The 23,447-nt window shown below is 47.8% G+C and overlaps 2 protein-coding genes across 4 annotated transcripts; one reads left to right on the top strand and one right to left on the bottom strand.

Moving 5' to 3' along the window:
* The first annotated feature begins 661 nt into the window (after positions 1 to 661).
* mfsd14bb (major facilitator superfamily domain containing 14Bb) lies at positions 662 to 14,493 on the top strand. The gene is made up of 13 exons (XM_027279925.1): positions 662 to 1,303; positions 1,346 to 1,471; positions 2,895 to 2,987; positions 3,084 to 3,146; positions 5,695 to 5,822; positions 7,970 to 8,084; positions 8,442 to 8,660; positions 8,800 to 8,913; positions 9,712 to 9,783; positions 10,212 to 10,324; positions 10,651 to 10,748; positions 10,867 to 11,009; positions 11,155 to 14,493. Exons 2-13 carry the CDS (start codon positions 1,415 to 1,417, stop codon positions 11,386 to 11,388), a joined length of 1,449 nt encoding a protein of 482 aa, XP_027135726.1. The 5' UTR covers positions 662 to 1,303; positions 1,346 to 1,414; the 3' UTR covers positions 11,389 to 14,493.
* A 1,723-nt stretch (positions 14,494 to 16,216) lies between these two features.
* Positions 16,217 to 21,738, bottom strand: lrrc2 (leucine rich repeat containing 2). Of its 3 annotated transcripts, none has more exons than XM_019254284.2 (10): positions 21,654 to 21,738; positions 20,626 to 20,770; positions 20,158 to 20,276; positions 19,544 to 19,632; positions 19,310 to 19,466; positions 19,105 to 19,241; positions 18,867 to 19,012; positions 18,597 to 18,749; positions 18,341 to 18,516; positions 16,217 to 17,246 (listed from the first exon to the last, which is right to left on the bottom strand). In XM_019254284.2, the coding sequence occupies exons 2-10, from the start codon at positions 20,760 to 20,762 to the stop codon at positions 17,197 to 17,199; spliced, it is 1,164 nt and encodes a 387-aa protein (XP_019109829.1). In that variant the 5' UTR covers positions 20,763 to 20,770; positions 21,654 to 21,738; the 3' UTR covers positions 16,217 to 17,196. The 3 variants fall into 3 exon arrangements, with proteins under 3 accessions (XP_019109829.1, XP_019109830.1, XP_019109828.1); XM_019254285.2 differs by having other exon boundaries at positions 20,626 to 20,764; positions 21,654 to 21,735; XM_019254283.2 differs by lacking the exon at positions 21,654 to 21,738 and adding an exon at positions 21,079 to 21,362.
* Between the last annotated feature and the right edge of the window lie 1,709 nt (positions 21,739 to 23,447).

Consider the following 23,447-nt stretch of genomic DNA (forward strand, 5'->3'; position numbering starts at 1 on the left):
TTCTTTTCCTTTTTTTTTTTATAAACTGAACAATTAAATTTGAATAAAACAAAACTGACACGTACCGGAAAGATTTTACAGTGAAACACTGGCAGACCATGACAGTGAAGGACGCTGTCATATTTCAAAACCTTCATGTCAAACAGCATTTCATATTTTATATTAGAGACTGTTAGTTGTACAGTAAAACTGCAAAACTATTTATTTATTTATAGGTCGGTCATGTCAAAACACCAACCTTAAAGCAACAGTAAAAACAACTTCACCTTATGTCAAGATAAATGTCTTATTTATTTATTTGAACTGTTATATATGAAGTTATGATCACATCTTATCAGTCTGTGTGTGTGTTGTTACACATTAGAGGTTTGTTGGAGTCAGACTGTTGTGTGTGTTAAATAAATAAATTCACATTTGGATCAGCTGATTAATAAAAAAAAACATGTTATATTTATACAAAATTATGATTTCAAAATATATGTCTTGTTTGAAAGTTTAATTAAAACCATTGCATTTAGTTATTATATTATATCATCTATTGTTGTTGTTGTTGTTGTTGTTGTTTCAGAGCGGGTGAATGTGCTTTTATTTTCTAACCCTCTCACCGGAAGTGTCGTTCGTTACGCGGGCTGTTGTGAGTCCCGCCTTCCCGCCTCTTGCTAAATAGTGATCCGTGCTAACCGCTGAGCAGCAGCGAGTCCGCCGCGCGCTCTTCCTGCCAAATAGTGAGCCTCTCCGCTGTCCACCTGTTTTTAAAAAGGCGCCAAAAGCAGCGGAAACGTGTGCACGCGGACACCATTAGCGGGTCCTTTGATGTTCGCCGTGATTTCAAACGTAACGGCGCCGTTAGCTTCGACTGTTAGCCTCCGCATTGTAGTGTGAGCGGCGGCACGGCAGGGGGCGCTCTGTGCACATAAAGAGCGGGAGAACATGCGCTGACCCAGAGTCAGATCTGTGAGGTGTCACTGAGAGAGGCAGCGTCAGACGCAGATAAGAGCTGATCTGCGAGCAGCTTCCTGTCGTATACGTCGGAGGAGGCTCGCTTTATTCACCGGAGATAACCCACGGTGGCGGTGTTTGCCGCCTTTTGAACAGTAACAGAGCGAAATGAGGAGCTAGCACCGCCCACCCAGGGAGCTCCGGTGGTAGAATCGCAGTGACGGGTTGTTAAATTACAACCAGGGCGGAGGAATTCGTGTGCAGACCGAAAGCCGAGCCTGCTCACGGCTCCACAGCTCCACAGCTCGCCGCTCCTCCGTGAAACGGGTCGACTCCGAGCCGAAGCCCATGATAGAGCCGAGCCGTGTGGGTACGATCCACTCCGCCGCGGGACACCCTGGAAGAGACGGAGAACCCTCCGGAGGATGCCGAGAGACACGAACTCGATGTGAAAATCGTCGCGGCGAGATGTGAGATGAACCCGGGGAAAAGTGCGACCGAGGCCGGCGACATCATGCTGGTCCGGAGCTCCGTGAGTACCGCGTTTGGTTAGCACGTAGGCTAATGCTTGTTAACGCGAGGCCGCCGGGCTGTGGTGACACTTAAAGCCGAGCAGCAGCGCTGTCAGGCCGGGCTGTGGTGACTCTTAAAGCCGAGCAGCAGCGCTGTCAGGCCGGGCTGTTTCCTGCCGCCGACCGGAGAGAAGCGGCTGGCAGCTAGCGCGGAAGTGAGCTAACCAAAGCTAAGCTAGTTACCTGAACAGGCTGTCACACCTGGACACACACACACACACACACACACAGTCACCATCACTTCAGGTGAATAAAGCTCGCGCAGAGTGTGAGGTGACGTCCTTCAGTGTGACGTCAGAGGATGCTTGGTGTGTTTCGTTTTGACTCCTCACAACAAGAAGCTCACAGGTTCGAGCCCCGCGCTCCCCGCAGAGGTCACGTGATTTTAATGAAGAGTCAGGGCAGGTACGCTCAGCACAAACACCTGTTTGTGTTGAATGTAACTCTCGTGTGTGTGTGTGCGTGTGTGTGTGTTGGCTAAGGTAAAGTTATAATGTTGCTCGTGGTAGAAGCTGGAATGAGAAGATAAATAAATAAATAAATAAATAAATAAATAAATAAATAAATAAATATAAAGCTGTGGTGAGCAGTGAGGTCATTTGAACAGACTACACCATGACCAGGTGGTGCAGGTGGATGAAGGACCTGCTGAACCTCCTTCTCACACTGTGGGTGTAGCAGTCTGCTGCAGATGGAGCTGCTCAGAGACCCACAGTGTCATGTAGAGGGTGAGAGGTGTGGTCCACGATCCTCCTGTCCTCCACCTGTCTGTGGAGTCAGAGGTGGTGGAGGAGACGGTCCAGGACGGAGCCGGCTCTCCTGATCAGAGGACAGGTCGTCTTCACATCAGAGTTTCTTCTTTGATGCCCGTCACCTTCTCTGTGTGACTCCTGCCACTGCACAGGTAACAGGTGAAGTCACATGACCACGCCCCCTCACAGGAGGTAAAGGTGAAGTCTGTCAAATTAAACTCATGAAGCTGCTTCATGAACTAAACACAGCGTCTGATTGGCTGCAGCGTGACCTCGAGCTGCGTTCAATGACGTTCGTTGATGTCAGTGAGCGCTCCGCCGAGAGGCTGCACGGTTTATCAGCCGCGTGAAGGTCTGGAAAGTTTTGATTGAAGTACCTTGAAAGTCCTTGAATTTAATCTGAAGTTCAGACGTGTCACACACACACTGTCTGCAGGACAGTCCACATCCTGTCGTCATAGTAACCACAGCAGTCTTTTATGACGTGTGTCTCTTACTTTATGGCTTTCTGACTTCCTGCGTGTCGGCGCCGTCGGAGTGGACGAGCCTCAGCGAGCGCAGGGACAGCACAGGAAGTGAGCTCGTCCCCGCAGTCGGACACTTAATGTTTCTTCCTGTCTTCCCGCCGCAGCACGGCCGAGGCCGAGCCAGAGTCACTCATGCCGTGGTCGTGATCTTCCTGGAGTTCTTCGCCTGGGGGCTGCTGACCACGCCCATGCTGACGGTGAGTGGAGCAGGTCATGTGACCACACAGGTGCTCTGTGTTTGTAGACGAGTTAGTCTGATGTCCTCAGAGGTAAACGTTGCTGTGTTGTTTCAGGTCCTCCATGAGACGTTTCCTGAGCACACCTTCCTGATGAACGGCCTGGTTCACGGCGTGAAGGTAACACACACACACACACACACACAGCAAACAGTGACAGGAGGCGACCAATAAAGTAACAGATGAGTGTAAACATTTAAAACAGCTGCTGGGAGTTTCCCACAGGATGTGTGTGTGTGTGTGTGTGTGTGTGTGTGTGTGTGTGTGTAATAAACAAGGTGGCTGGGCGGGTCTTCATCCGAGCCGGCGTACGGGAAGCTCTGGCTCTGATCCAGGTTTTTCTCTTCTGAGCAGCGATCTGATAGCAGAGCTCTTTGTTAACGAATGAATAAACCAAACTGAAGAAAGGAAGTCGCTGCGAGGCGTCTGACGTCTGAGCGGAGCTTCGAGTGTCCAGTCTAACAGGGACTGCTCATGTAATTAAGTCCATAACATTCGGTAATGTCAGCAGGTAGTGTAACGCTGTTCCCTGTTGGTGTCAGAGGCTCTGCTCCAACCCGGGGTACGGTCCATAGTCAAGAAAATGACAGATGTGAAGGAGAGGAGATGAGGACAGATGTGAAGGAGAGGACAGACGTGAAGGAGAGGAGATGAGGACAGATGTGAAGGAGAGGAGATGAGGACAGACGTGAAGGAGAGGAGATGAGGACAGACGTGAAGGAGAGGAGATGAGGACAGATGGAGGAGGAGGTGATGAGGACAGGTGAGGAGAGGTGATGAGGACAGATGTGAAGGAGGAGCTGAGGCAGACGTGAAGAGAGGAGAGAGGACAGATGTGAAGGAGAGGTGATGAGGACAGATGTGAAGGAGAGGTGATGAGGGACGATGTGAAGGAAGAGGTGATGCGGACAGATGTGCAAGGAGCGGTGATGAGGACAGCTGTGAAGGAGAGGGATGGGACAGACTGAAGGAGAGGAGATGCGGCCAGATGTGAAGGAGAGGAGATGAGGGACAGTGTGAAGGAGAGGAGATGAGGACGATGTGAAGGAGAGGAGATGAGGGACAGATGTGAAGGAGAGGAGATGTGAACCGATGTGAAGGGGGATGAGGACAGATGTGAAGGAGAGGTGATGAGGACCGATGTGAAGGAGAGGGGATGGGACAGATGAGGAGAGGTGATGAGGACAGATGTGAAGGAGAGGTGATGAGGACAGATGTGAAGGGGGAGATGAAGACAGATGTGAAGAGAGGTGATGAGAACAGATGTGAAGGAGAGGTGATGAGGACCGATGTGAAGGAGAGGAGATGAGGGACGATGTGAAGGAGAGGTGATGAGGACAGATGTGAAGGAGAGGAGATGAGGCAGATGTGAAGGAGAGGAGATGAGGACAGATGTGAAGGAGAGGCGATGAGGACAGACGTGAGGAGGAGGAGATGAGGAAGATGTGAGGGAGGAGATGAGGACAGATGTGAAGAGAGGTGATGAGGACAGACGTGAAGGAGAGGTGATGAGGACAGAGTGAAGGAGAGGTGATGAGGACAGACTGAAGGAGAGGAGATGAGGACAGATGTGAAGGAGAGGGATGAGGGACAGACGTGAGGAGAGGAGATGAGGACAGATGTGAAGGAGAGGAGATGAGGGACAGATGTGACGAGGGGATGAGGACAGATGTGAAGGAGAGGTGATGAGGACAGAGTGAAGGAGAGGCGATGAGGACGACTGAAGGAGAGGAGATGAGGACAGGTGTGAAGGAAGGATGAGGACAGGTGTGAAGGAGAGGAGATGAGGACAGGTGTGAAGGAGAGGTGATGAGGACAGACGTGAAGGAGAGGAGATGAGGACAGAGTGAAGGAGAGGGATGAGGCAGACGTGAAGGAGAGGTGAAAGGAGAGGTGATGAGACGACTGAAGGAGAGGTGATGAGGACAGAGTGAGGAGAGGTGATGAGGACAAGATGTGGAAATGGGAGAGGAGATGAGGACAGATGTGAAGGAGAGGTGAGAGGGCAGACGTGAATGAGAGGTGATGAGGACAGATGTGAGAGAGGAGATGAGGGAACAGATGTGAAGGAGAGGAGATGAGGACAGATGTGAAGGGGGAGATGCGGACAGATGTGAAGGAGAGGAGATGAGGACAGATGTGAGGAGAGGGAGAGGACAGATGTGGAGGAGATGAGACAGATGGAAGGAGAGGAGATGAGGGACAGATGTGAAGGAGAGGGAGATGAGGACAGATGTGAAGGAGAGGAGATGAGGACAGATGTGAAGGCGAGGTGATGAGGGACAGATGTGAAGAGAGGTGATGAGGACAGATGTGAAGGAGAGGAGATGAGGACAGATGTGAGGAGAAGATGAGGACAATGTGAAGGAGAGGAGATGAGGACAGATGTGAAGAGAGGTGATGAGGAGTTAGGAGGCGGACTGCTCCACTCTACGTCATGAAGCGACGGTGAATGTTGTTGACGTGATCTGTGGTAAAACTACAAAGTCCAGAAGATGGACTACAAAACGCTCCTCTGAGATCCTTCCTGGATCCTCCCCGCGCTCTGACCGTGTTGTTTGCTGCAGGAAATGTCAAACTGTGACGTCATCATCAGTCAGAGTGTCAGTAATAATGAATATTGTCCAGCTGTCACAGAAGTTTGGACTGTTTCTGTCTTCCTGTTCAGGGCTTCCTGTCGTTCCTGTCGGCTCCTCTGATTGGTGCGCTGTCAGATATCTGGGGCAGGAAGTCGTTCCTCCTCATGACGGTGTTCTTCACCTGCGCCCCGATTCCCTTCATGAGGATCAGCCCGTGGTGAGTCAGAGACGTACAGAAGCACACACACACACACACACACACACACACACACACAGCAGCAGCAACTATTTCACTGATTCTGGTGAAACTGGATATATTTATGGAGGAAATGTTTTCTGGTTTTCCCTCTGATGTCCTCCGGCTGCTCCGCCTCAACTCTCTGTGATTTACAGAGTTTATTGATGGGCAGTGAAGTAAACTGCTGACACGCTGTAGCTGCTGTTAGCTCCTGTTAGCTCAGTCTGTTAGCTGCTGTTAGCTCATGTTAGCTCAGTTGTTAGCTGCTGTTAGCTCATGTTGCTCAGTCTGTTAGCTGCTGTCAGCTCATGTTAGCTCAGTCTGTTAGCTGCTGTTAACTCATGTTAGCTCAGTCTGTTAGCTGCTGTTAGCTCAGGTTAGCTCAGTTTGTTAGCTGCTGTTAGCTCATTAGCTCCGTTTGTTAGCTGCTGTTAGCTCAGTCTGTTAGCTCATGTTAGCTCAGTCTGTTAGCTGCTGTTAGCTCATGTTAGCTCAGTTTGTTAGCTGCTGTTAGCTCAGGTTAGCTCAGTTTGTTAGCTGCTGTTAGCTCAGTCTGTTAGCTGCTGTTAGCTCATGTTAGCTCAGTCTGTTAGCTGCTGTTAGCTCATGTTAGCTCAGTCTGTTACCTGCTGTTAGCTCAGGTTAGCTCAGTCTGTTAGCTCAGGTTAGCTCAGTCTATGTTAGCTGCTTTTAGTCAGGTTAGGCTCAGTCTGTTAGCTGCTGTTAGCTCAGGTTAGCTCAGTCTGTTAGCTGCTGTTAGCTCACGTTAGCTCAGTCTGTTAGCTGCTGTTAGCTCAGGTTAGCTCAGTCTGTTAGCTGCTGTTAGCTCAGTTAGCTCAGTCTGTTAGCTGCTGTTAGCTCAGGTTAGCTCAGTCTGTTAGCTGCTGTTAGCTCAGGTTAGCTCAGTCTGTTAGCTGCTGTTAGCTCAGGTTAGCTCAGTCTGTTAGCTCAGGTTAGCTCAGTCTGTTAGCTGCTGTTAGCTCACGTTAGCTCAGTCTGTTAGCTGCTGTTAGCTCACGTTAGCTCAGTCTGTTAGCTGCTGTTAGCTCACGTTAGCTCAGGTTAGCTCAGTTTGTTAGCTGGGCTGCTCAGAATGTGTGCCAGAACCGGAGCTGGGCGATCGGGAAATGTAACCGGGCTCAGCAGCCTCTATGGACATAATAGCAGAGGAGAAGAGAGTGAAGAGGACGCTGATGTTTGGCTGATTGAACTGCTGATCGTTGGAAGCGTTCCTCTTCACTCTGCCCCTCGTTAATCAGTTGAGGTTTTCTGCTCTGTCAGTTCTGGTGAAGTCGTTTGTTCCTGGAAATAATTCAGGCTGATTCACGGACATCAGATCAAGTTACAGCGTGAACTCATCACAGTCAGGTCTGCTCTGCAGGGTGACGCCTTTTTAAAATGGCTTGAAGTGGTTGTTGTTGTTTTCTGTTTCATACAAAGATGTTTGACATCTCCTCAGATCGACACATTTCTTTGATTCATGGAGAAGATGATGAACACATGGAGCGATGTTTGGCTTCAGCTCTGATCTCTGCTTAACAGTCACATGTTGTTCATGTGAGCGGCTCAGGATCAGCATGCGGCTCTCTGTTCATGAGTTCACCGTGTGAATGTTTTTACTCACAAAGAAACCAGACGTCAGTCTCCATAAGTCCCCATGTTCAAATTACTTATGATCAAAAACAGCCAATCATCATCCAGGTCCCCAGCAGCCAATCATCACCCAGGTCCCCAGCAGCAGCTGATATCACTGCCTAGTCCAGCAGCAGTCAGCCCAGCTCGGCGTCTGTCTTTCAGCCTTTTATTTCACCAAGCTCTCACCAACCACTAAAACTTATGTACGTATTACTTATGTGTCCAGCTCCGGTTCTGCATTCCCTGTAAACCTGTTGTTCTTCCAGGTGGTCCAAAACACCAGCTAACAGCAGCTAACAAACTGAGCTAACAGCAGCTACAGTTGGCAGCATAATCTGATACTGACGAGAAGTCGCCCAGCTGTCGTCTTTGATCACATGACGTCAGAGGTTGATCACATGACGTCAGAGGTTGATCACATGACGTCAGAGGTTGATCACATGACGTGTTGTCCTGCTCTGTATCACCTGTTTCCTGTCTGTCGTCTTCAGGTGGTACTTCGCTCTGATCTCAGTCTCAGGGATTTTCGCCGTGACCTTCTCTGTGATCTTCGCCTACGTCGCCGACATCACGGAGGAACACGAGAGGAGCACGGCCTACGGACTCGTACGTACACACACTCTCACACACACACACACTGCAGAAGGTCGCAGGTTTGAACTCTGAGGCTCTCATACTGGACTCAGTGTTTTATGATGAAGTCCACATAATGGAGCAGCTCTGCTGACTGTAATGACATAGAGTGTGTGTGTGTGTGTGTGTGTGTGTGTGTGTGTATAATGGAGGTCCTGTTTCCTGTCATTATGGCGCTCTGCGGTGGAGCAGGGTCACAGTCCGGACAGGAAGTGCGAGTAGAAAGACTCTTTGAGTCGTCGGCTGAATAGAGATCAGCAGATTTCACTGGGATTTTTTTTCCTGGACTCTGTTCTGGATCTGATCAGCTCTGTGTTTCTGTCCCGTCAGGTCTCTGCGACCTTCGCAGCCAGTTTGGTGACGAGCCCGGCCATCGGGGCCTACCTGTCGGCGCAGTACAGCGACAGCCTGGTGGTCCTGGTCGCCACGGTGATCGCCGTAGCCGACATCGCCTTCGTGTTCTTCGTCGTGCCGGAGTCGCTGCCCGACAAGATGCGGCTGACGTCCTGGGGCTTCCCCATCTCCTGGGAGCAGGCCGACCCCTTCGCCGTGAGTTCACAGGAAGCGCCACAGTGTGATGTCATCATGGGGGGGGGGGGGGGGGTGGTGGGGGGGGGGGAGGGGGGGGGGGGGGGTCAAAGGTCATATCGATGTGCCGTGATGACGGCTGCTTGTTTTGTGTGTTCAGTCTCTGCGGCGCGTCGGGAAGGACACCACGGTGCTGCTGATCTGTGTCACCGTGTTCCTGTCGTACCTGCCCGAGGCCGGACAGTACTCGAGCTTCTTCCTGTACCTGAGACAGGTAACACACACACACACACACACACACACACACACACACACACATACACAGACACACACACACACACACACATACACAGACTTTGTTCTAGTGGCAGTCGACACCACACACTGTATCTTTCAGGTGATATTAGACAGAGACTTTAATTAAGCCAATCACAGTCAGCCTTGTGAAATTCTGCCTGGCAACCAGCTGCAGTGAACTGCTATAAATAGAAACAGCCGTGCTCTGCTCTGATTGGTCGACTGCTATGGAGCCAACTGACACTGCTGAGAGACAGAAAGCCTTGAAAGTAACCGTCAAACAACAGACATCTGTCAACAAGCCGTAGGTCGTATCAATGAACAAACGTGATCATCAGCATCCTGAAGTCTTCCTGAACGTCTACATGTATAATGTGTGTGGACAAAGTTAGAAATATGTCCTGTAGAGCGAGGTAAAGAACTGGTACGTCTGCCTTTGTCTGCTCTCTGTTAACATGGAGTGAATGTGATCCTGACACGTCTGAGCTCACAGAGCCAAAACTAAAAGTGTGACGGCTTCAGCAGCAACATGTGAGCGAGCAGCACGACATGACCACACTTTGAAGTTCACATTCTTTCTGTGGTCTGTGCCGCTGAGAGCAGTGTGAACACGGTTTAAACACAGATTATGTCATGTTAAATTTTCCCGCTCTTTTTGACACTGTTCCGGGCCGAGCGGCCATCTTGTTTTAGTGTGTGAGACCCAAACTGAGGAAGAAGACGAGTCTGGATCTTCATCGTGTGTCGGACACTGAACGTTTTCTTTCTGTCTCAGGTGATCGAGTTCTCTCCTGCCGCCATCGCCGCCTTCATCGCCATGGTGGGAATCCTCTCTATCGTCGCTCAGGTACAGGAACCAGCTGACAGAAATGTCATGTTGTTAAAGTTAAATATCTGTACTAATGTTTCACTAAAGCCAAGCTGACAGGAAGTCGGACGCAAAGAATCCAGTCAGGTTTCAAAATAAAACACCTCATGCAGACAGGAAGCAGCTCGCGGGTGGTTGGGGAGTGTTAGCCGAGTTAGCATCACACACGTCTATTCAGCACTTCCTGTATGTGTTTCAAATTAAAAGCCCTCTAGAGTTTCAGTGGGCTTTTATTGTGAAACATTTGCAGGAACATGTTGAAATCTTGCAGCTCTGCTCATTACTGAGTTTGACTCTGTCTGTCTGTCTCTCTGCCTGTCTCTCTGTCTCTCTGCCTGTCTGTCTGTCTCTCTGTCTGTCTCTCTGCCTGTCTGTCTGTCTGTCTCTCTGCCTGTCTGTCTGTTCAGACTCTGTTCCTCAGTGTTCTGATGAGAACCATTGGGAACAAGAACACGGTTCTTCTCGGTCTGGGATTTCAACTTTTCCAGCTGGCCTGGTACGGCTTCGGCTCCGAACCATGGTGAGTCTGTCTGTCTGTCTCACCTGTCTGTCTGTCTCACCTGTCTGTCTGTCTCACCTGTCTGTCTCGTCTGTCTCACCTGTCTGTCTGTCTCGTCTGTCTGTCTGTCTGTCTGTCTGTCTCACCTGTCTGTCTGTCTCACCTGTCTGTCTGTCTGTCTGTCTCGTCTGTCTGTCTGTCTCACCTGTCTGTCTGTCTGTCTCACCTGTCTGTCTGTCTCACCTGTCTGTCTCACCTGTCTGTCTCACCTGTCTGTCTGTCTCGTCTGTCTGTCTGTCTGTCTGTCTGTCTCACCTGTCTGTCTGTCTCACCTGTCTGTCTTTCAGGATGATGTGGGCAGCAGGAACTGTGGCAGCCATGTCCTCCATCACTTTCCCAGCAGTCTCTGCTCTGGTGTCACACAGCGCATCACCTGACCAGCAAGGTCAGTACACCTGTCTGTCTGTCTGTCTGTCTGTCTGTGGTGTGAAGAAGGATTTGTCTTCTGACTGACTTTATCTAATGCTTAACTGTGTGTGTGTGTGTGTGTGTGTGTGGTCCAGGTGTGGCTCAGGGCATGATCACAGGTATCAGAGGTCTGTGTAACGGGTTGGGTCCGGCTCTGTACGGCTTCATCTTCTTCCTGTTCAACGTGGAGCTCAACGACATGAAGCCGACTACCGGGAGAGAGACGGGCAGCACGGAGGTACAGACACACACACACACACACACAGACACACACAGAGACACACACACACACAGAGACACACACAGAGACACACACACACACAGACACACACACAGACACACACACACACACACACACACACTCATCCTCTCTCTGTCCGTAGAAGTCGCTCATCCCGGGTCCTCCCTTCCTGTTCGGAGCGTGTGCCGTCTTATTCGCTCTCCTCGTCGCCATCTTCATCCCCGAGCATCACCGATTGGCCGACATCAAGACCTGCTCCGCCCACAAGTCCAGCAGCGCCACGTCCGCCGCACATGCTCAGAACGCCAACAGTCTGGCCACACCCACCAGTGACGCAGAGGACATTGAGCCGCTCCTGCAGGACAGCAGCATGTGACTGACTGACAGCCGGCTCAGCCAACCACAGCGCTGAGGCCCGCCTGCTAGTCCCGCCCACTCCCTTCAAAATAAAACAGCTTTTATTTTTTTTATTTCTTCAGACTGTTCGAGCGTCGGCTCACGTTAGGCGGCACTCACACTGACGAGCTCGTTAAGACGCCGCCATCGCGCCCGTCTTTCTCTCTGTCGCTGTAAATCGCCGTTTTCCCGCCTCACTGCTGCGTCTGCGCCCCCTGCTGGTCAAACCGATACTAACAGTTCACCTTTATCACTTTTCTATGTTTTCTAGACTCCAAACATTCTGCTTCACATGGTTTGTACCTCGAGCCATTCTTAGCACCTCGCCCCGGTGAGGGTGGGCAGGTAGAACCAAAGGGCTGCAGGTCAGAACCAGAACCAGAGCCCGGTCAGGGCAGGACACTCCTCATTTGTTTTAAGTTGCTTTCGTCTCGTGCCATCCAGTCTCAGCACTTTGAAGCCTCTGTTGCCGAGGATGTGTTTGATGAGACGAGTGTACGGTGGCCTTCATGCCTGAGCCGTTCAAGAAGCGTGAACAGAAAGACCAGTTTCCCAGACTCGGCTATTAAGGTGTCGTCGGAGATGTTGGCTTCTGCCTGTATATGTCTTCTTGAACAGAGCTCAGGTAGGTCCAGATGAAGAAGGTGTCAGAATGTGCTCCGTGTCTTTTTCTGAAATATCTTCTTCTTTATCTGGACGCGCACCGTTCATTTTGTTTTTCTGCACTTCTGATTTTGTTCTGCGCAGGAAGTAGGGTTTGATTATGGCCATGAGGTTCTCAGACATCCGGGACCCCAGAGCCTTTTCGCCTGGAGTGGCATCCTTCTCTCGGGCACGGGTGATGGGGTTCTCGTACTCTGCTTTGAATGTTTTGGCTGTGCCGAGGAGAGAAGTCAAAGAGAGCCCACGTTTCTGTCAGGTTGTTCTGGACTGGAGTTCCTGTGAGAAGAACTCTGGTATGGCGGTCGTTCTTCCTCGTTAGTCGTTCTGATTGGACGACACCGGCTGAGTTTCCATCGACGTGTTTTAAAGTCACATGACCGATCAGAAGCGCCGCGCTCGGTTCAGCCCGCACGGACAGGAAGTCAGACACAGAAACCACATAGTTGATTTTCAAAATAAAATACCCCAAAAGATTACGTAACATGTTTTTTTTTTTTTTTTTTTTTTTTTTTTTTTTCTTTTTTTTTTTTTTTTTTTTTTTTTTTTTTTTTTTTTCAAACGTGATGGAAACGCGGCTGGTGAGGAGAGCCAGGCATCATGGGAAATCACACGTTACCTTTAGTTACTGTTGGAGGAGGCGGAGCTAAGCTGCTTCACCTGTCGTGTCTGTTTGCTGCCTAAACACCCCCGAGTGTCTCCACCCGTCAGGTCTGCAGAGGACAGCAGATCAAGCGCTCCCCGCTGCACACAGGACCAGCAATGAGGTGGAGGAGGTGCGTTTGATTCACCGCACAGCCGACACAGACTGTTTGAGAGGACAGCGGGATCAGAGCTGCTCGGCATTGTGGGATATGATCCAGCATAGGTGAGGCTCATGGGAGTTGAAGTCTTTAGCGAGAGAGCTCTGTGCAGCTGTGACATCACCGTCCTCTCCTCATGAAGTGTTTCTGCTGACGCCGCCCGGACCGGGTCACGGAGGGACTCCACACAGATCCAGATCAGACCGGTTCGGTCCATGGCGTCAGGCGTGCGTTTGATTTATGTCCCCACATGGTTTAGAGTCTCCTCATCTCTTCTTCTGTTGAAATACTTGAAGTGTGTCGAGTCTGTCTGTTATTTCATCCCGCCTGCCCAAGACGCCAGCTAGTGCAAAAACAAGCGCTCCTAGTTACTGATGTATTTTGAACGCTGGCGTGCCGACGTTCACTGAGAACCAAAAGGTGCCATGTTTGTTTTGTTTTTTTATCACTTCCTGTTTCTTTTGTTACATACCCCCTGGTGGTACTGTATCCATAGCAACGGGTTTGTAGCTGCGCCGCCGAGTTCAGTTTGTCTCCGTGCTGACGCCAAAACTCCACCCAGGGGGGGCTGCGGTCCAATCCCTAGCGGCAGACCCGATGACTACGCACGTCTTTGGCCGCCGACCTTCAGGCGAACGCCGCCACGCGCCGCTTGATCCAGATTACTGTAAATGCAACGTATGCTGCATTCAAGTCGTATGTAAAGTGTGGGAAACCCTAGCTTCAGACTGGAGTGATGTTTGTTTTCTCCAACGTTACTTGAATGCAGCATCAGAAATGCCTGATGGTGTGTAGCTTCATAAAGCACAATCATGTTACAGCCACAGTGGAGAGGTTTCACCTCCTCGTTAACGCTGAGCTCTGTCGGCTCGTTAAAAGATTTTTTTTTTTTTCTTAACGATGATGTCAAACAGAAAGCTGGACCTCCTTTATATTTTTCTACAGTCCGGCAGAGTCGTTACTCAGAGTCCCAGAATCCACCGCAGTGTTTCGAACGACCACCGTCGTCCTCAGCTCACTCTCTTCATGCCGCCGTGCTGCGTTCACGTCCCGTCGGAAAGTTTCTCTCGTCGCTCGATGAATCGATCAACGGGAAGTTAATCTGCAGCTTAAACGTCGGGATGTGCCACATTTTAACGGGTATGTATATTTTATAACCACGATAACATTTGAGGACTTTTTATGATGAAACTTAACGAGTTCAACTTTCCGATGTGGACGTGAAGCGACATGACTTTTAAAAACTTTTTGTACGTCGGCTCAAGTCTAGAATCTGTACTGAATTTACTGAGAAGACTTTTATTTTAGCTGATGATAATTATTAGATCGTATAAAGTAACTTATGCAGTCCACACCTTTCCAGATGAACCCTGAACACCACCCCAACCCTTCGTGTACATGATGCAGAACATTGGCTGATTGCTGCACTTTAATTTCTCTGAACGTGTGCCTCTAATCATTCTTCATGTTCATATCTGTTTTTATATAGAAACAAAGACGCTGAACAACGTCTACGTGTTGTGCATTTGCAGTTGCTTTCTTTTACTTAAGAACATAATTTTGAATAATATCTATGATGATGATAATAATAATAATAATAAAGAAATGTATGGAATTTGAAACTTGGACTTTTTTTCATTTTTTTTTTTTTTTCAAGTATTTTAAATTCATTTAAATGACAAAATGGGTGTGTATTGGTAGAATGTTCCAGAGGTAGAGTGGAGAGGGAGAAACATTTGTCAAAAAATACATTTACAAACGGCTCTCGTGGCCACAAATGTCACTCTACAGAAATAATTTCTACATAGAAACGTAGGAAAATTCGTGGGCTACGCAGCGATATCACTGCTGAAGCTGTCAGACTTATAGTTTTGGCGGGAGACGCACTGATGCTCCAGGATCACCCACCGACAGCCCCATCTACTCCCATGTAAACTGGAGAGGAGAAATTTCCCAAAGGAGCACGGGGCACCTGTTCTTTCTCTCTCTCCCCAGGTCACATTTTTTAACTTCACACACTGAAATTCAGCATTCACATGGTCGACAAGATGAGGATGCTCACGGTCATTTGGGCTTTTTGATACCACCTACCGTTTGGCATTAGTGTCCACTAGTTGGAGGGGCTTCATTTAGAGATTTTCTGTGTCTCTCAGCAGTCACTCACACACAGACAGAGCACAGCTGCAGTTAATTGCTCTGACCTGCAGCTGACCCTGGTTGCTCGGCAACCTCAAGCTGCCTTTGACTGACTTTGTTGAAGTCTCTGTGCTGCTGCAGTGTCAGTAATAATGTACGTCAGACACACTCTACATTTATTTACAGTTTATAGCATGTTTGCTTCATTTCTGATGACAGTGTGTCACATTCTGATTTCATACAGTAAACGTTACATACTTTTAATATCCTCAAATAAAAAGACAAAAACTTAAGACAACCTTTATTAAAATTTAAAAAAACGTCTCAAAGCGTCACACAGAAAAAACATCTGATACACATCAAATAAAAAAGTAAAAACAAAGAAACATTCTGCATATTTGAAATCAAATGTGTGAAATCAGTTTTTCGTCAATCAGTTTCTGATTTTCTGCTTTCGTCTCCGTTTGGTCACAGCGTTCACACCTTCACACACACACAAAGTCCAGTTCATGTTAAATATTTTCCAATTTTAAAATGATCACACTCACTGCACAGAACAAAAAATACCTGATATTAAATCTTATCAATATTTCTAAAACATGAAATGTAAAATCTGAAATACAGGACTGTTTGTAAGCACGAGGCTCGTGATGAAGAGCTGAAAGATGTCTGAGATGATGATGATGAAATAATATAAAATCATGTTAGAAATCTGATTTGGAATGAAAAACACATTGACATAAGATCACATGTGAAATGTGTGAAGTTTAGGTTAGTTTGCTCTCCAACATGTGATCACGTGTTCACACGCACATGTATGCAGACATGTGAACTTTGTATGTTTTTTGGATGGGTAGTCAGCAGAAGTCCATGAACTTAATAAACCATTGTGATTTCTTAAAAACATGAGCGTAAAATATGGAAGTTCAGTTCTGCCAACAAAAATACATATTAAAAATGAAAATAAATAAAAATTTAAATCATAATTCTGAGAAAGTACTTTTTTTTTTGTTAATTTAATTGATTTTATCTGAATTTGACACAAAATGTCACCTCATAATTTTTTTTGTTAGATTTCCTAATTTTAAATCTAAAAATGATTGTGTCAATTTTTATTTGACAAATTTAATTAATTTTTTTAAATATTAGTAATTAGTAAATATTAAATGTTTACGTTAAAATGAATAAATTACAATATAAAGTCTTTATTCTCGTAATTAATTAAATACTTATGGAAGTTCCTTCCTGCCAGTAAAAAATCAGTATTTTTTGTCAAAACTGTAATGTAAAAATGGTCTTTGTTCTATTTCCTAATCTTAAATCTAAAAACTGATGATGTCAATTTTTATTTGACAAATTTAATTTTTATTTTAAATAGTTAAATGTTAAATTAATTTTCTAATTTAAACAACATTGGCGTAAAATATGGAAGTTCATTCCTACTAACTCCCCCAAAAAAGAACTAAATATAAAAAATGACAAAAGTAAAAATCTAATTTGAAAACTATGTTAAAAAAATCTGAGTTCTGATCATGTCAAAAGTGACAGTTTGACAAATTTCAAAATGTTGTACTCTATCTTTAGTCATCTATTTCATCTCCAATATGAGCCATTAAATGTCGCCTCATATTTCCGTCATATGCCTCATATTTCCGTCATATACCTCATATTAAGAGGTCATATTTCCGTTATGTCAAAACTATGGTAATGTGTCAAATTCTTATTTTCAAATTGCTTAATGCCAGAATTTTATAAAGAGCCTCAAAAATCCCTCAAAGAAAGAAAAAAGCGTTTTAAATTTTAAATAGTTAGTCGGTTTTGTCGAGACATAATAATCGATCAGTTAACGTCGCTGTTCGCCGAGCTGTTCGCCGAGCTGTTCGTCAGGCTGTTCGTCGAGCTGTTCGTCGAGCTGTTCGTCGGGCTGTTCGTCGAGCTGTTCGTCGAGCTGTTCGTCGGGCTGTTCGTCGAGCTGTTCGTCGGGCTGTTCGTCGAGCTGTTCGAGGGTCGATGAGTTTGTGGGACGTCGACGGCGGAGCTAGCTAGCAAAGATTATAGCAACAACGTGTTAGCGGCTTGATGATCCGGGAAACACTGAGCACGTGCAGAAGGCCACACAGCAAGGACGCCATCTTTGAGTTCTTTTATCCTTCAGTGACTCACAGCCTCGACCTTCATCCTCCTCTTCATCACATGAGGCAGGAGATGGTGACCTTGGTGGTGGCGTAGGGGATGGTGTCTGGTGTGGGACAAACATCACTACAAAGTTATAGAAACACTGACTTTTGAAAGAGCTAACCATGGAGCTAACCATAGAGCTAACCATAGGGCTAATGGAGCTAACCACGGAGCTAACCATGGAGCTAACCATAGGGCTAATGGAGCTAACCATGGAGCTAACCACGGAGCTAACCATAGGGCTAATGGAGCTAACCATGGAGCTAACCATGGAGCTAACCATAGGGTTAATGGAGCTAACCATGGAGCTAACCATGGAGCTAACCATAGGGTTAATGGAGCTAACCATGGAGCTAACCATGGAGCTAACCATAGGGTTAATGGAGCTAACCATGGAGCTAACCATGGAGCTAACCATAGGGTTAATGGAGCTAACCATGGAGCTAACCATGGAGCTAACCATAGGGTTAATGGAGCTAACCATGGAGCTAACCATGGAGCTAACCATAGGGTTAATGGAGCTAACCATGGAGCTAACCATGGAGCTAACCATAGGGTTAATGGAGCTAACCATGGAGCTAACCATGGAGCTAACCATAGGGTTAATGGAGCTAACCATGGAGCTAACCATGGAGCTAACCATAGGGTTAATGGAGCTAACCATGGAGCTAACCATGGAGCTAACCATAGGGTTAATGGAGCTAACCATGGAGCTAACCATGGAGCTAACCATAGGGTTAATGGAGCTAACCATGGAGCTAACCATGGAGCTAACCATAGGGTTAATGGAGCTAACCATGGAGCTAACCATGGAGCTAACCATAGGGCTAATGGAGCTAACCATGGAGCTAACCATAGGGCTAATGGAGCTAACCATGGAGCTAACCATTACAATCAATTATTTAAATTAAATAGTTTGTTTGTGCAGCTGCTCCAGCAGGAATGAATGCTGCACCAAATATTATCCAAAGAAATGTCGACACAATATAATGATATAGTTCCATATATATTCACAATGCAATATCGAATATAATCGACTATATTTTGCTAAATCTACAGTAGAATTGTTAATGTCCTTTTTAAAAATCATTTATTATTGAATCTATCTGAATGCATACATGACATAAAGTCTCTCTGGTCCTCGTAGTGTCTCACCTCTGTCCTTCAGCGAGCTCACATACGCCTCTATGAACTCTTTCTCGCTGCCGTCCTTCACCTCCTCCTCTCTCTGCTCTCTCCACCTCCTCCACTTCTCTTTCTTCTTCTTCTCCTCTTCCTCCTTCTTCTTCTTCTTCTTCTCTTCGCTCATGTTGTCGTACAGGCGGATGAACCTGACGGAGGACAGCAGAGAGACGATGAGACCAGAGAACAGTCAGTTAGTTTCTCTCAGCTCGTTTTAAGGTGTGGTTACTTGATGTCGGGGTTGCTGCACAGTCGGGTGGGGATGCAGTTGAGCTCGTCGCCGCTGACGACGATCATCTTGAGCGTGGAGATCTTGGTGAGACAGTGAGGGAGGTAAGACAGGTTGTTTTTATGGATGAACAGGGTGACCAGCTGCTCCAACCTGCACACACAAACACACTGTAATTAGCCTAGGATGTACATTAGCTGGTGGACATCCCAGGATAGTTCAGCTCAGAGTAATCAGATTACAGGTGGTGGTGCTGATGTCATCAGTTACCTGTCCATGTCCTGCGGCAGGTCGCTCAGTTTGTTGTTACTCAGGTCCAACAGCTGCAGGCTGCTCATCCTCAGAGCGCAGATGGGGATCGACACGAACCTGTTCTCCGCGATGTCCAGGTGGACCAGCTGCTTCAGGCTGCTCAGCTGACGGAAGGTACGCAGTGACATCATCATGAGGTGTCAGGTGGGTGAGTTATTCAATCCAACAGGTATCAAACACTTCCTCTCCGTCTCACCTCAAACGGCAGCTCAGACAGGTTGTAGTTTCCCGTAAGTTCGAGTCTCTCCAGGTTCTCGCAATTTCCGAGCTCTGGAGGAACTTTGGACAAGCGGTTGTAGCTGACGTTCAATTCCCTCAACCCCGTCAGTTTACCTGAGGACAGAGGACATGTTTGGTTCCCCGTCCGAATTGTTTTGCTTCAACATTAAAAGAGCTCTCACCGATCTCAGGTGGCAGCTCAGCGATGGCGTTTTTGGGGATCTCGAGCACGGAGAGCTGGGTGAACAGAGGCAGGTAGTCAGGCAGCTGACGGATCCTTGTCCCTCTGACGTGCCACTCTCTCAGGTAAGTCATCCACTGCAGCTCCCGGGGGAAGTCCTGCACACATTCACTCATCAGCAGTCGTTGTCTTACAGGTGAACCATGCAGAAGGTGTGCTGCACCTGTTAGCTTACCATCCATCTGTCTCCGTTCAGCTGGAGGGTCAGCTTCTGTTCCACATCTTTCTGTTCCTGCTCGTCTTTCTGATCCTGCTCGTCTCCGTCTGACAGATGAACAGCAACACCTGTCACGTTTACCTGTGTACACCTGTCTACAAGTCACGTTTACCTGTGTACACCTGTCCACAAGTCACGTTTACCTGCGTACACCTGTATATAAGTCACATTTACCTGTGAACACCTGTCTACAAGTCACGTTTACCTGCATATACCTGTATATAAGTCACATTTACCTGTGCACACCTGTCTACAAGTCATGTTTACCTGTGCACACCTGTCTACAAGTCATGTTTACCTGCATATACCTGTATATAAGTCACGTTTACCTGCGTACACCTGTATATAAGTTACGTTTACCTGCATATACCTCTATATAGGTCACATTTACCTGCATATACCTGTACATAAGTCCCGTTTACCATATATCTGTATAGGTCACGTTTACCTGCATGCACCTGTATATTGGTCACATTTACCTGTGTGCACCTGTATTTTGGTCACATTTACCTGTGTGCACCTGTATATTGGTCATGTTTACCTACGTACACCTGTATATTGGTCATGTTTACCTGTATACGGCTGTATTGTATTGGTCAGTGTAGTTCTCTCCAGGTAATGGTGCAGCAGGTTCCGTTCGTCGCTCTTCAGTGTCTTACAGTAGATCCGATACTGCCACTCCTGATCGATCCTTCACACACACACACACACACATGAAGTTCATGAAGCATTTCAGGCCTCAGACAGACTCCGTGTTCTGACTCGTGACCTTTCTGCTCTGTGGACGCTCACCTGTCGTCACCGTCGTACCCCGACGCTGATGTCGGGGTATAAATAGCAGTCTGTGTTCATCTTACTAAAATCAGCCCTGACGCATAACAGTCAGCTGGGTATGTGTGTGTGTGTGTGTGTGTGTGTGTGTGTGTGTGAGACACATTTCAAGTCAGTCTGGGAACAAAAGCACGTTTTGTTGTTCAAATATAATGTACTTAGTTACTTAAATATACTTAGTTACATTGAACTGAGTGACTGCGTCTCACCTGGCGAGCGCGCTCTTCTCGACCCTCTCCTGCTCCTTCTTCTGTTTCTGTCGTTGTTTCTTCACTCGGACCTCCCAGATCCCTCTGATCAGGGACAGGTCGTAGACCGGGACATCCACCTTCCTCAACAAACCCATATCTGCTCCTGCAGGGAGGAGGAGGAGGAGGAGGAAGAGAAGGAGGAGGAGGAAGAGGAGGAGGAGGAGGAGAACTCCTCAAGATTAAGATCCAATCTTTAACCTGATTTTAGACTTTCTATGTAACTAAGTACTTTCACTCAAAGGTTTGAGGTACTGAAGCATTTCATGACACTTTGTACTTCAACTACACTCCACCTTTCATACATATTGTTCTGGACCAGGCTCTGGTTGTGGACCAGGATCTGGTTCTGGACTGGAGTGGACCTGTAAACAATAATTCAGACTGTCATCTGGTCCGGTCTTAAAGCTGTACCTCCTCTGTAACTTGGAATCGTTTGATCCAAAATGCTGCTGCAGAGCTTCAGACCGGATCCTCCAAAAGGTTTCATGTGACATGGATCCTGATTCCTGTTCGCTCAGAGTCCGGTTCAGGTTCTGGATTAAAACTAAAGAAGACTTTGAGGAAACTTTGAACTTTGAAGTTTCTTATCTTCCTCCATCGATGTCCTTTCGGCCTCTTCTTTCATTATGTCCAAAGCCTGCTTAGATCGCCCGCTCACCCAGCTCCTGTTCTGGCACAACACTGGCTCCGCTCCCCGGGTTAAATCACAGAGAGTTGAGGCGGAGCAGCTGGAGGACATCAGAGGGAAAACCAGAAAACATTTCCTCCATAAAATATGATCCAGTTTCACCAGAATCAGTGAAATAGTTGCTGCTGTGTGACTTAGTGCCGTAAAGCGTTACGTACTTCTCCCGACCCGGAGCCCAAAGTTACATAGAGTGAGAACAGACGTACGAATGTTCAGCTGATCACAGGTCAGTGTGGGTCAGCAGGAGGTCACAGACGGTAGATTAACGTTAGTTTAGCTGACAGTCTGTTATTCTTACCTGAGAGTCCTCGTTAGCGTCCTGCTCACGTTCACCAGCTTGTTTACTGAAATCTCACTGTGTGTGACACAGCTGCTATTTTTACCAGCTGAGATGTGACCCCCCGCTGAGTCACATGACGCCCCCCGTCCCTGCATGGTACGACCCAGGAAGCAACATGAAACCAGATGTACTCTGTGAAATCAAGTCATCCAGGTTTTAGACAGTCTGTGATAGTCATGGAGACTACGTCCAGGTTTTAGACAGTCTGTGGGGACGTCACAGAGGACTACGTCAGGTTTTAGACGTCTGCGGGAGTGAAGTCACGGGAGACTACGTCCAGGTTTTTAAGGACAGTTCCGTGGGGAGCTCAGGAGACTATGTCCAGGGTTTTAGACAAGTCCCTGGGGGATGTCAGAGACGATTTCCCAGGTTTTAGGACATCGGGCGTGACGCACCGGAGCCTGACGTTCCAGGGTTTTTAGACAGTCTGCGGGGAAAGTCACAGAGACTACGTCCGGTTTGTAGACAGTCCTGTGGGGCACGCACGGAGACTAGCCACTACGTCCAGGTTTTAGACAGCTGTGGGGATCGTCACGAGGACTATGTCCCAGCCAGTTTTAGACAGTCCTGGGGGAGTCAACGGAGACTACATCCAGGTTTTAGCCCAGTCTGCGTGGGACGTCACAGAGGAGATACGTCCAGGTTTTTAGACAGTTCTGCTGGGGACGTCACGGAGAACTACTGTCCAGGTTTAGACGTCCTGTGGGGACGTCCACGGACGGGACTAGTCCTGGTTTGAGACAGGTCCCTGTCGGGGATCGTCACGGAGAGACGTCCACAGGTTTTAGAACAGTCTGCGGGGACGTCACGGAGACTCGTCCAGGTTTTAAGACAGTTGTCGGGGACGTCACGGGCTACCCAGGTTTTAGACCATGTCTATGGGGACTCAAGGAGACTATGTCCAGGTTTTAGCAGTCTGTGGGGGACGTCACGGAGGACTATTGTCCAGGTTTTAGACAGTCTGTTGGGATGTCACCAGAGACGATGTCCAGTTTTTAGACAGTCTGCGGGGAGTCACGGAGGACTACGTCCAGGTTTAGGGACAGTCTGCGGGGACGTCACAGAAGCTACGTCCAGGTTTTTGACAGTCTGCGGGGGACGTCACGGAGGACTACGTCCAGGTTTAAGACAGTTGTGGGGATGTCACAGAGACGTGTCCGGTTTTAGAAAGCTCTGGGGACGTCACGGAGACTACGTCCCGGTTTTAGACAGTCTGCGGGGACGTCACGGGAGACGAGTCCAGGTTTTAGACTAGTCTGTGGGGACGTCACGGAGGACTTTTATGTCCCATTGCGTCCTTTTTATTTTCGTACCTTTACGTTCTTTGTTTGTGTTTGGTTCCAGTGTCTATCCGCGGATCATTTGTCCTATCCCGGCTGTTTTAGACTCTATCTCCTTGTCTGTGGCCCTTCTGATCTTTTGTTCACCCAGTAGATCTTTCTTGCACTGTCTTCCCTCCTCTGTCTAGTTTAGATCAGTCTCGCCTTCTTCCTTCCGGCGACTTCGTCTATTTCTCGGCTAGACTTTCTTTTATTTCTCCTGTCCCATCTGTTTTTTTACGGGAACAGTTTTCCTTCTCTTCTTCCTCCCTTCTTGTCCGCCCGGCAGTTTTCATACATGAGACTCTGTACGTCACGTTTCTGCTTTTAGTTTACACGCCTGTTTTCTTTCTGTCGGGACGTGTCACTTGGATGACTTCACTCGTCCATTGCGTTTTTACACCCGATAAGTTACTGCGGGGATGTCCAGCAG

The sequence above is a fragment of the Larimichthys crocea genome, chromosome VII (genome assembly GCF_000972845.2).
Source record: "Larimichthys crocea isolate SSNF chromosome VII, L_crocea_2.0, whole genome shotgun sequence".
NCBI classification, from domain to species: domain Eukaryota; kingdom Metazoa; phylum Chordata; class Actinopteri; family Sciaenidae; genus Larimichthys; species Larimichthys crocea.

Bases quoted from the DNA above. Each gene is read 5' to 3' on its own strand.
- mfsd14bb (XM_027279925.1), top strand. From the start codon at position 1,415: ATGAACCCGGGGAAAAGTGCGACCGAGGCCGGCGACATCATGCTGGTC. The intron at 2,988-3,083 runs GTGAGTGGAGCA...GTGTTGTTTCAG, and splicing joins TGACCACGCCCATGCTGACG to GTCCTCCATGAGACGTTTCC. The intron at 10,325-10,650 runs GTGAGTCTGTCT...TCTGTCTTTCAG, and splicing joins GGCTTCGGCTCCGAACCATG to GATGATGTGGGCAGCAGGAA.
- lrrc2 (XM_019254283.2), bottom strand. From the start codon at position 21,154: ATGAAACCTTTTGGAGGATCCGGTCTGAAGCTCTGCAGCAGCATTTTG. The intron at 19,242-19,309 runs GTGAGAGCTCTT...CTCTGTCCTCAG, and splicing joins TGAGCTGCCACCTGAGATCG to GTAAACTGACGGGGTTGAGG. The intron at 17,247-18,340 runs GTGAGACACTAC...GTCCCACACCAG, and splicing joins GAGCTCGCTGAAGGACAGAG to ACACCATCCCCTACGCCACC.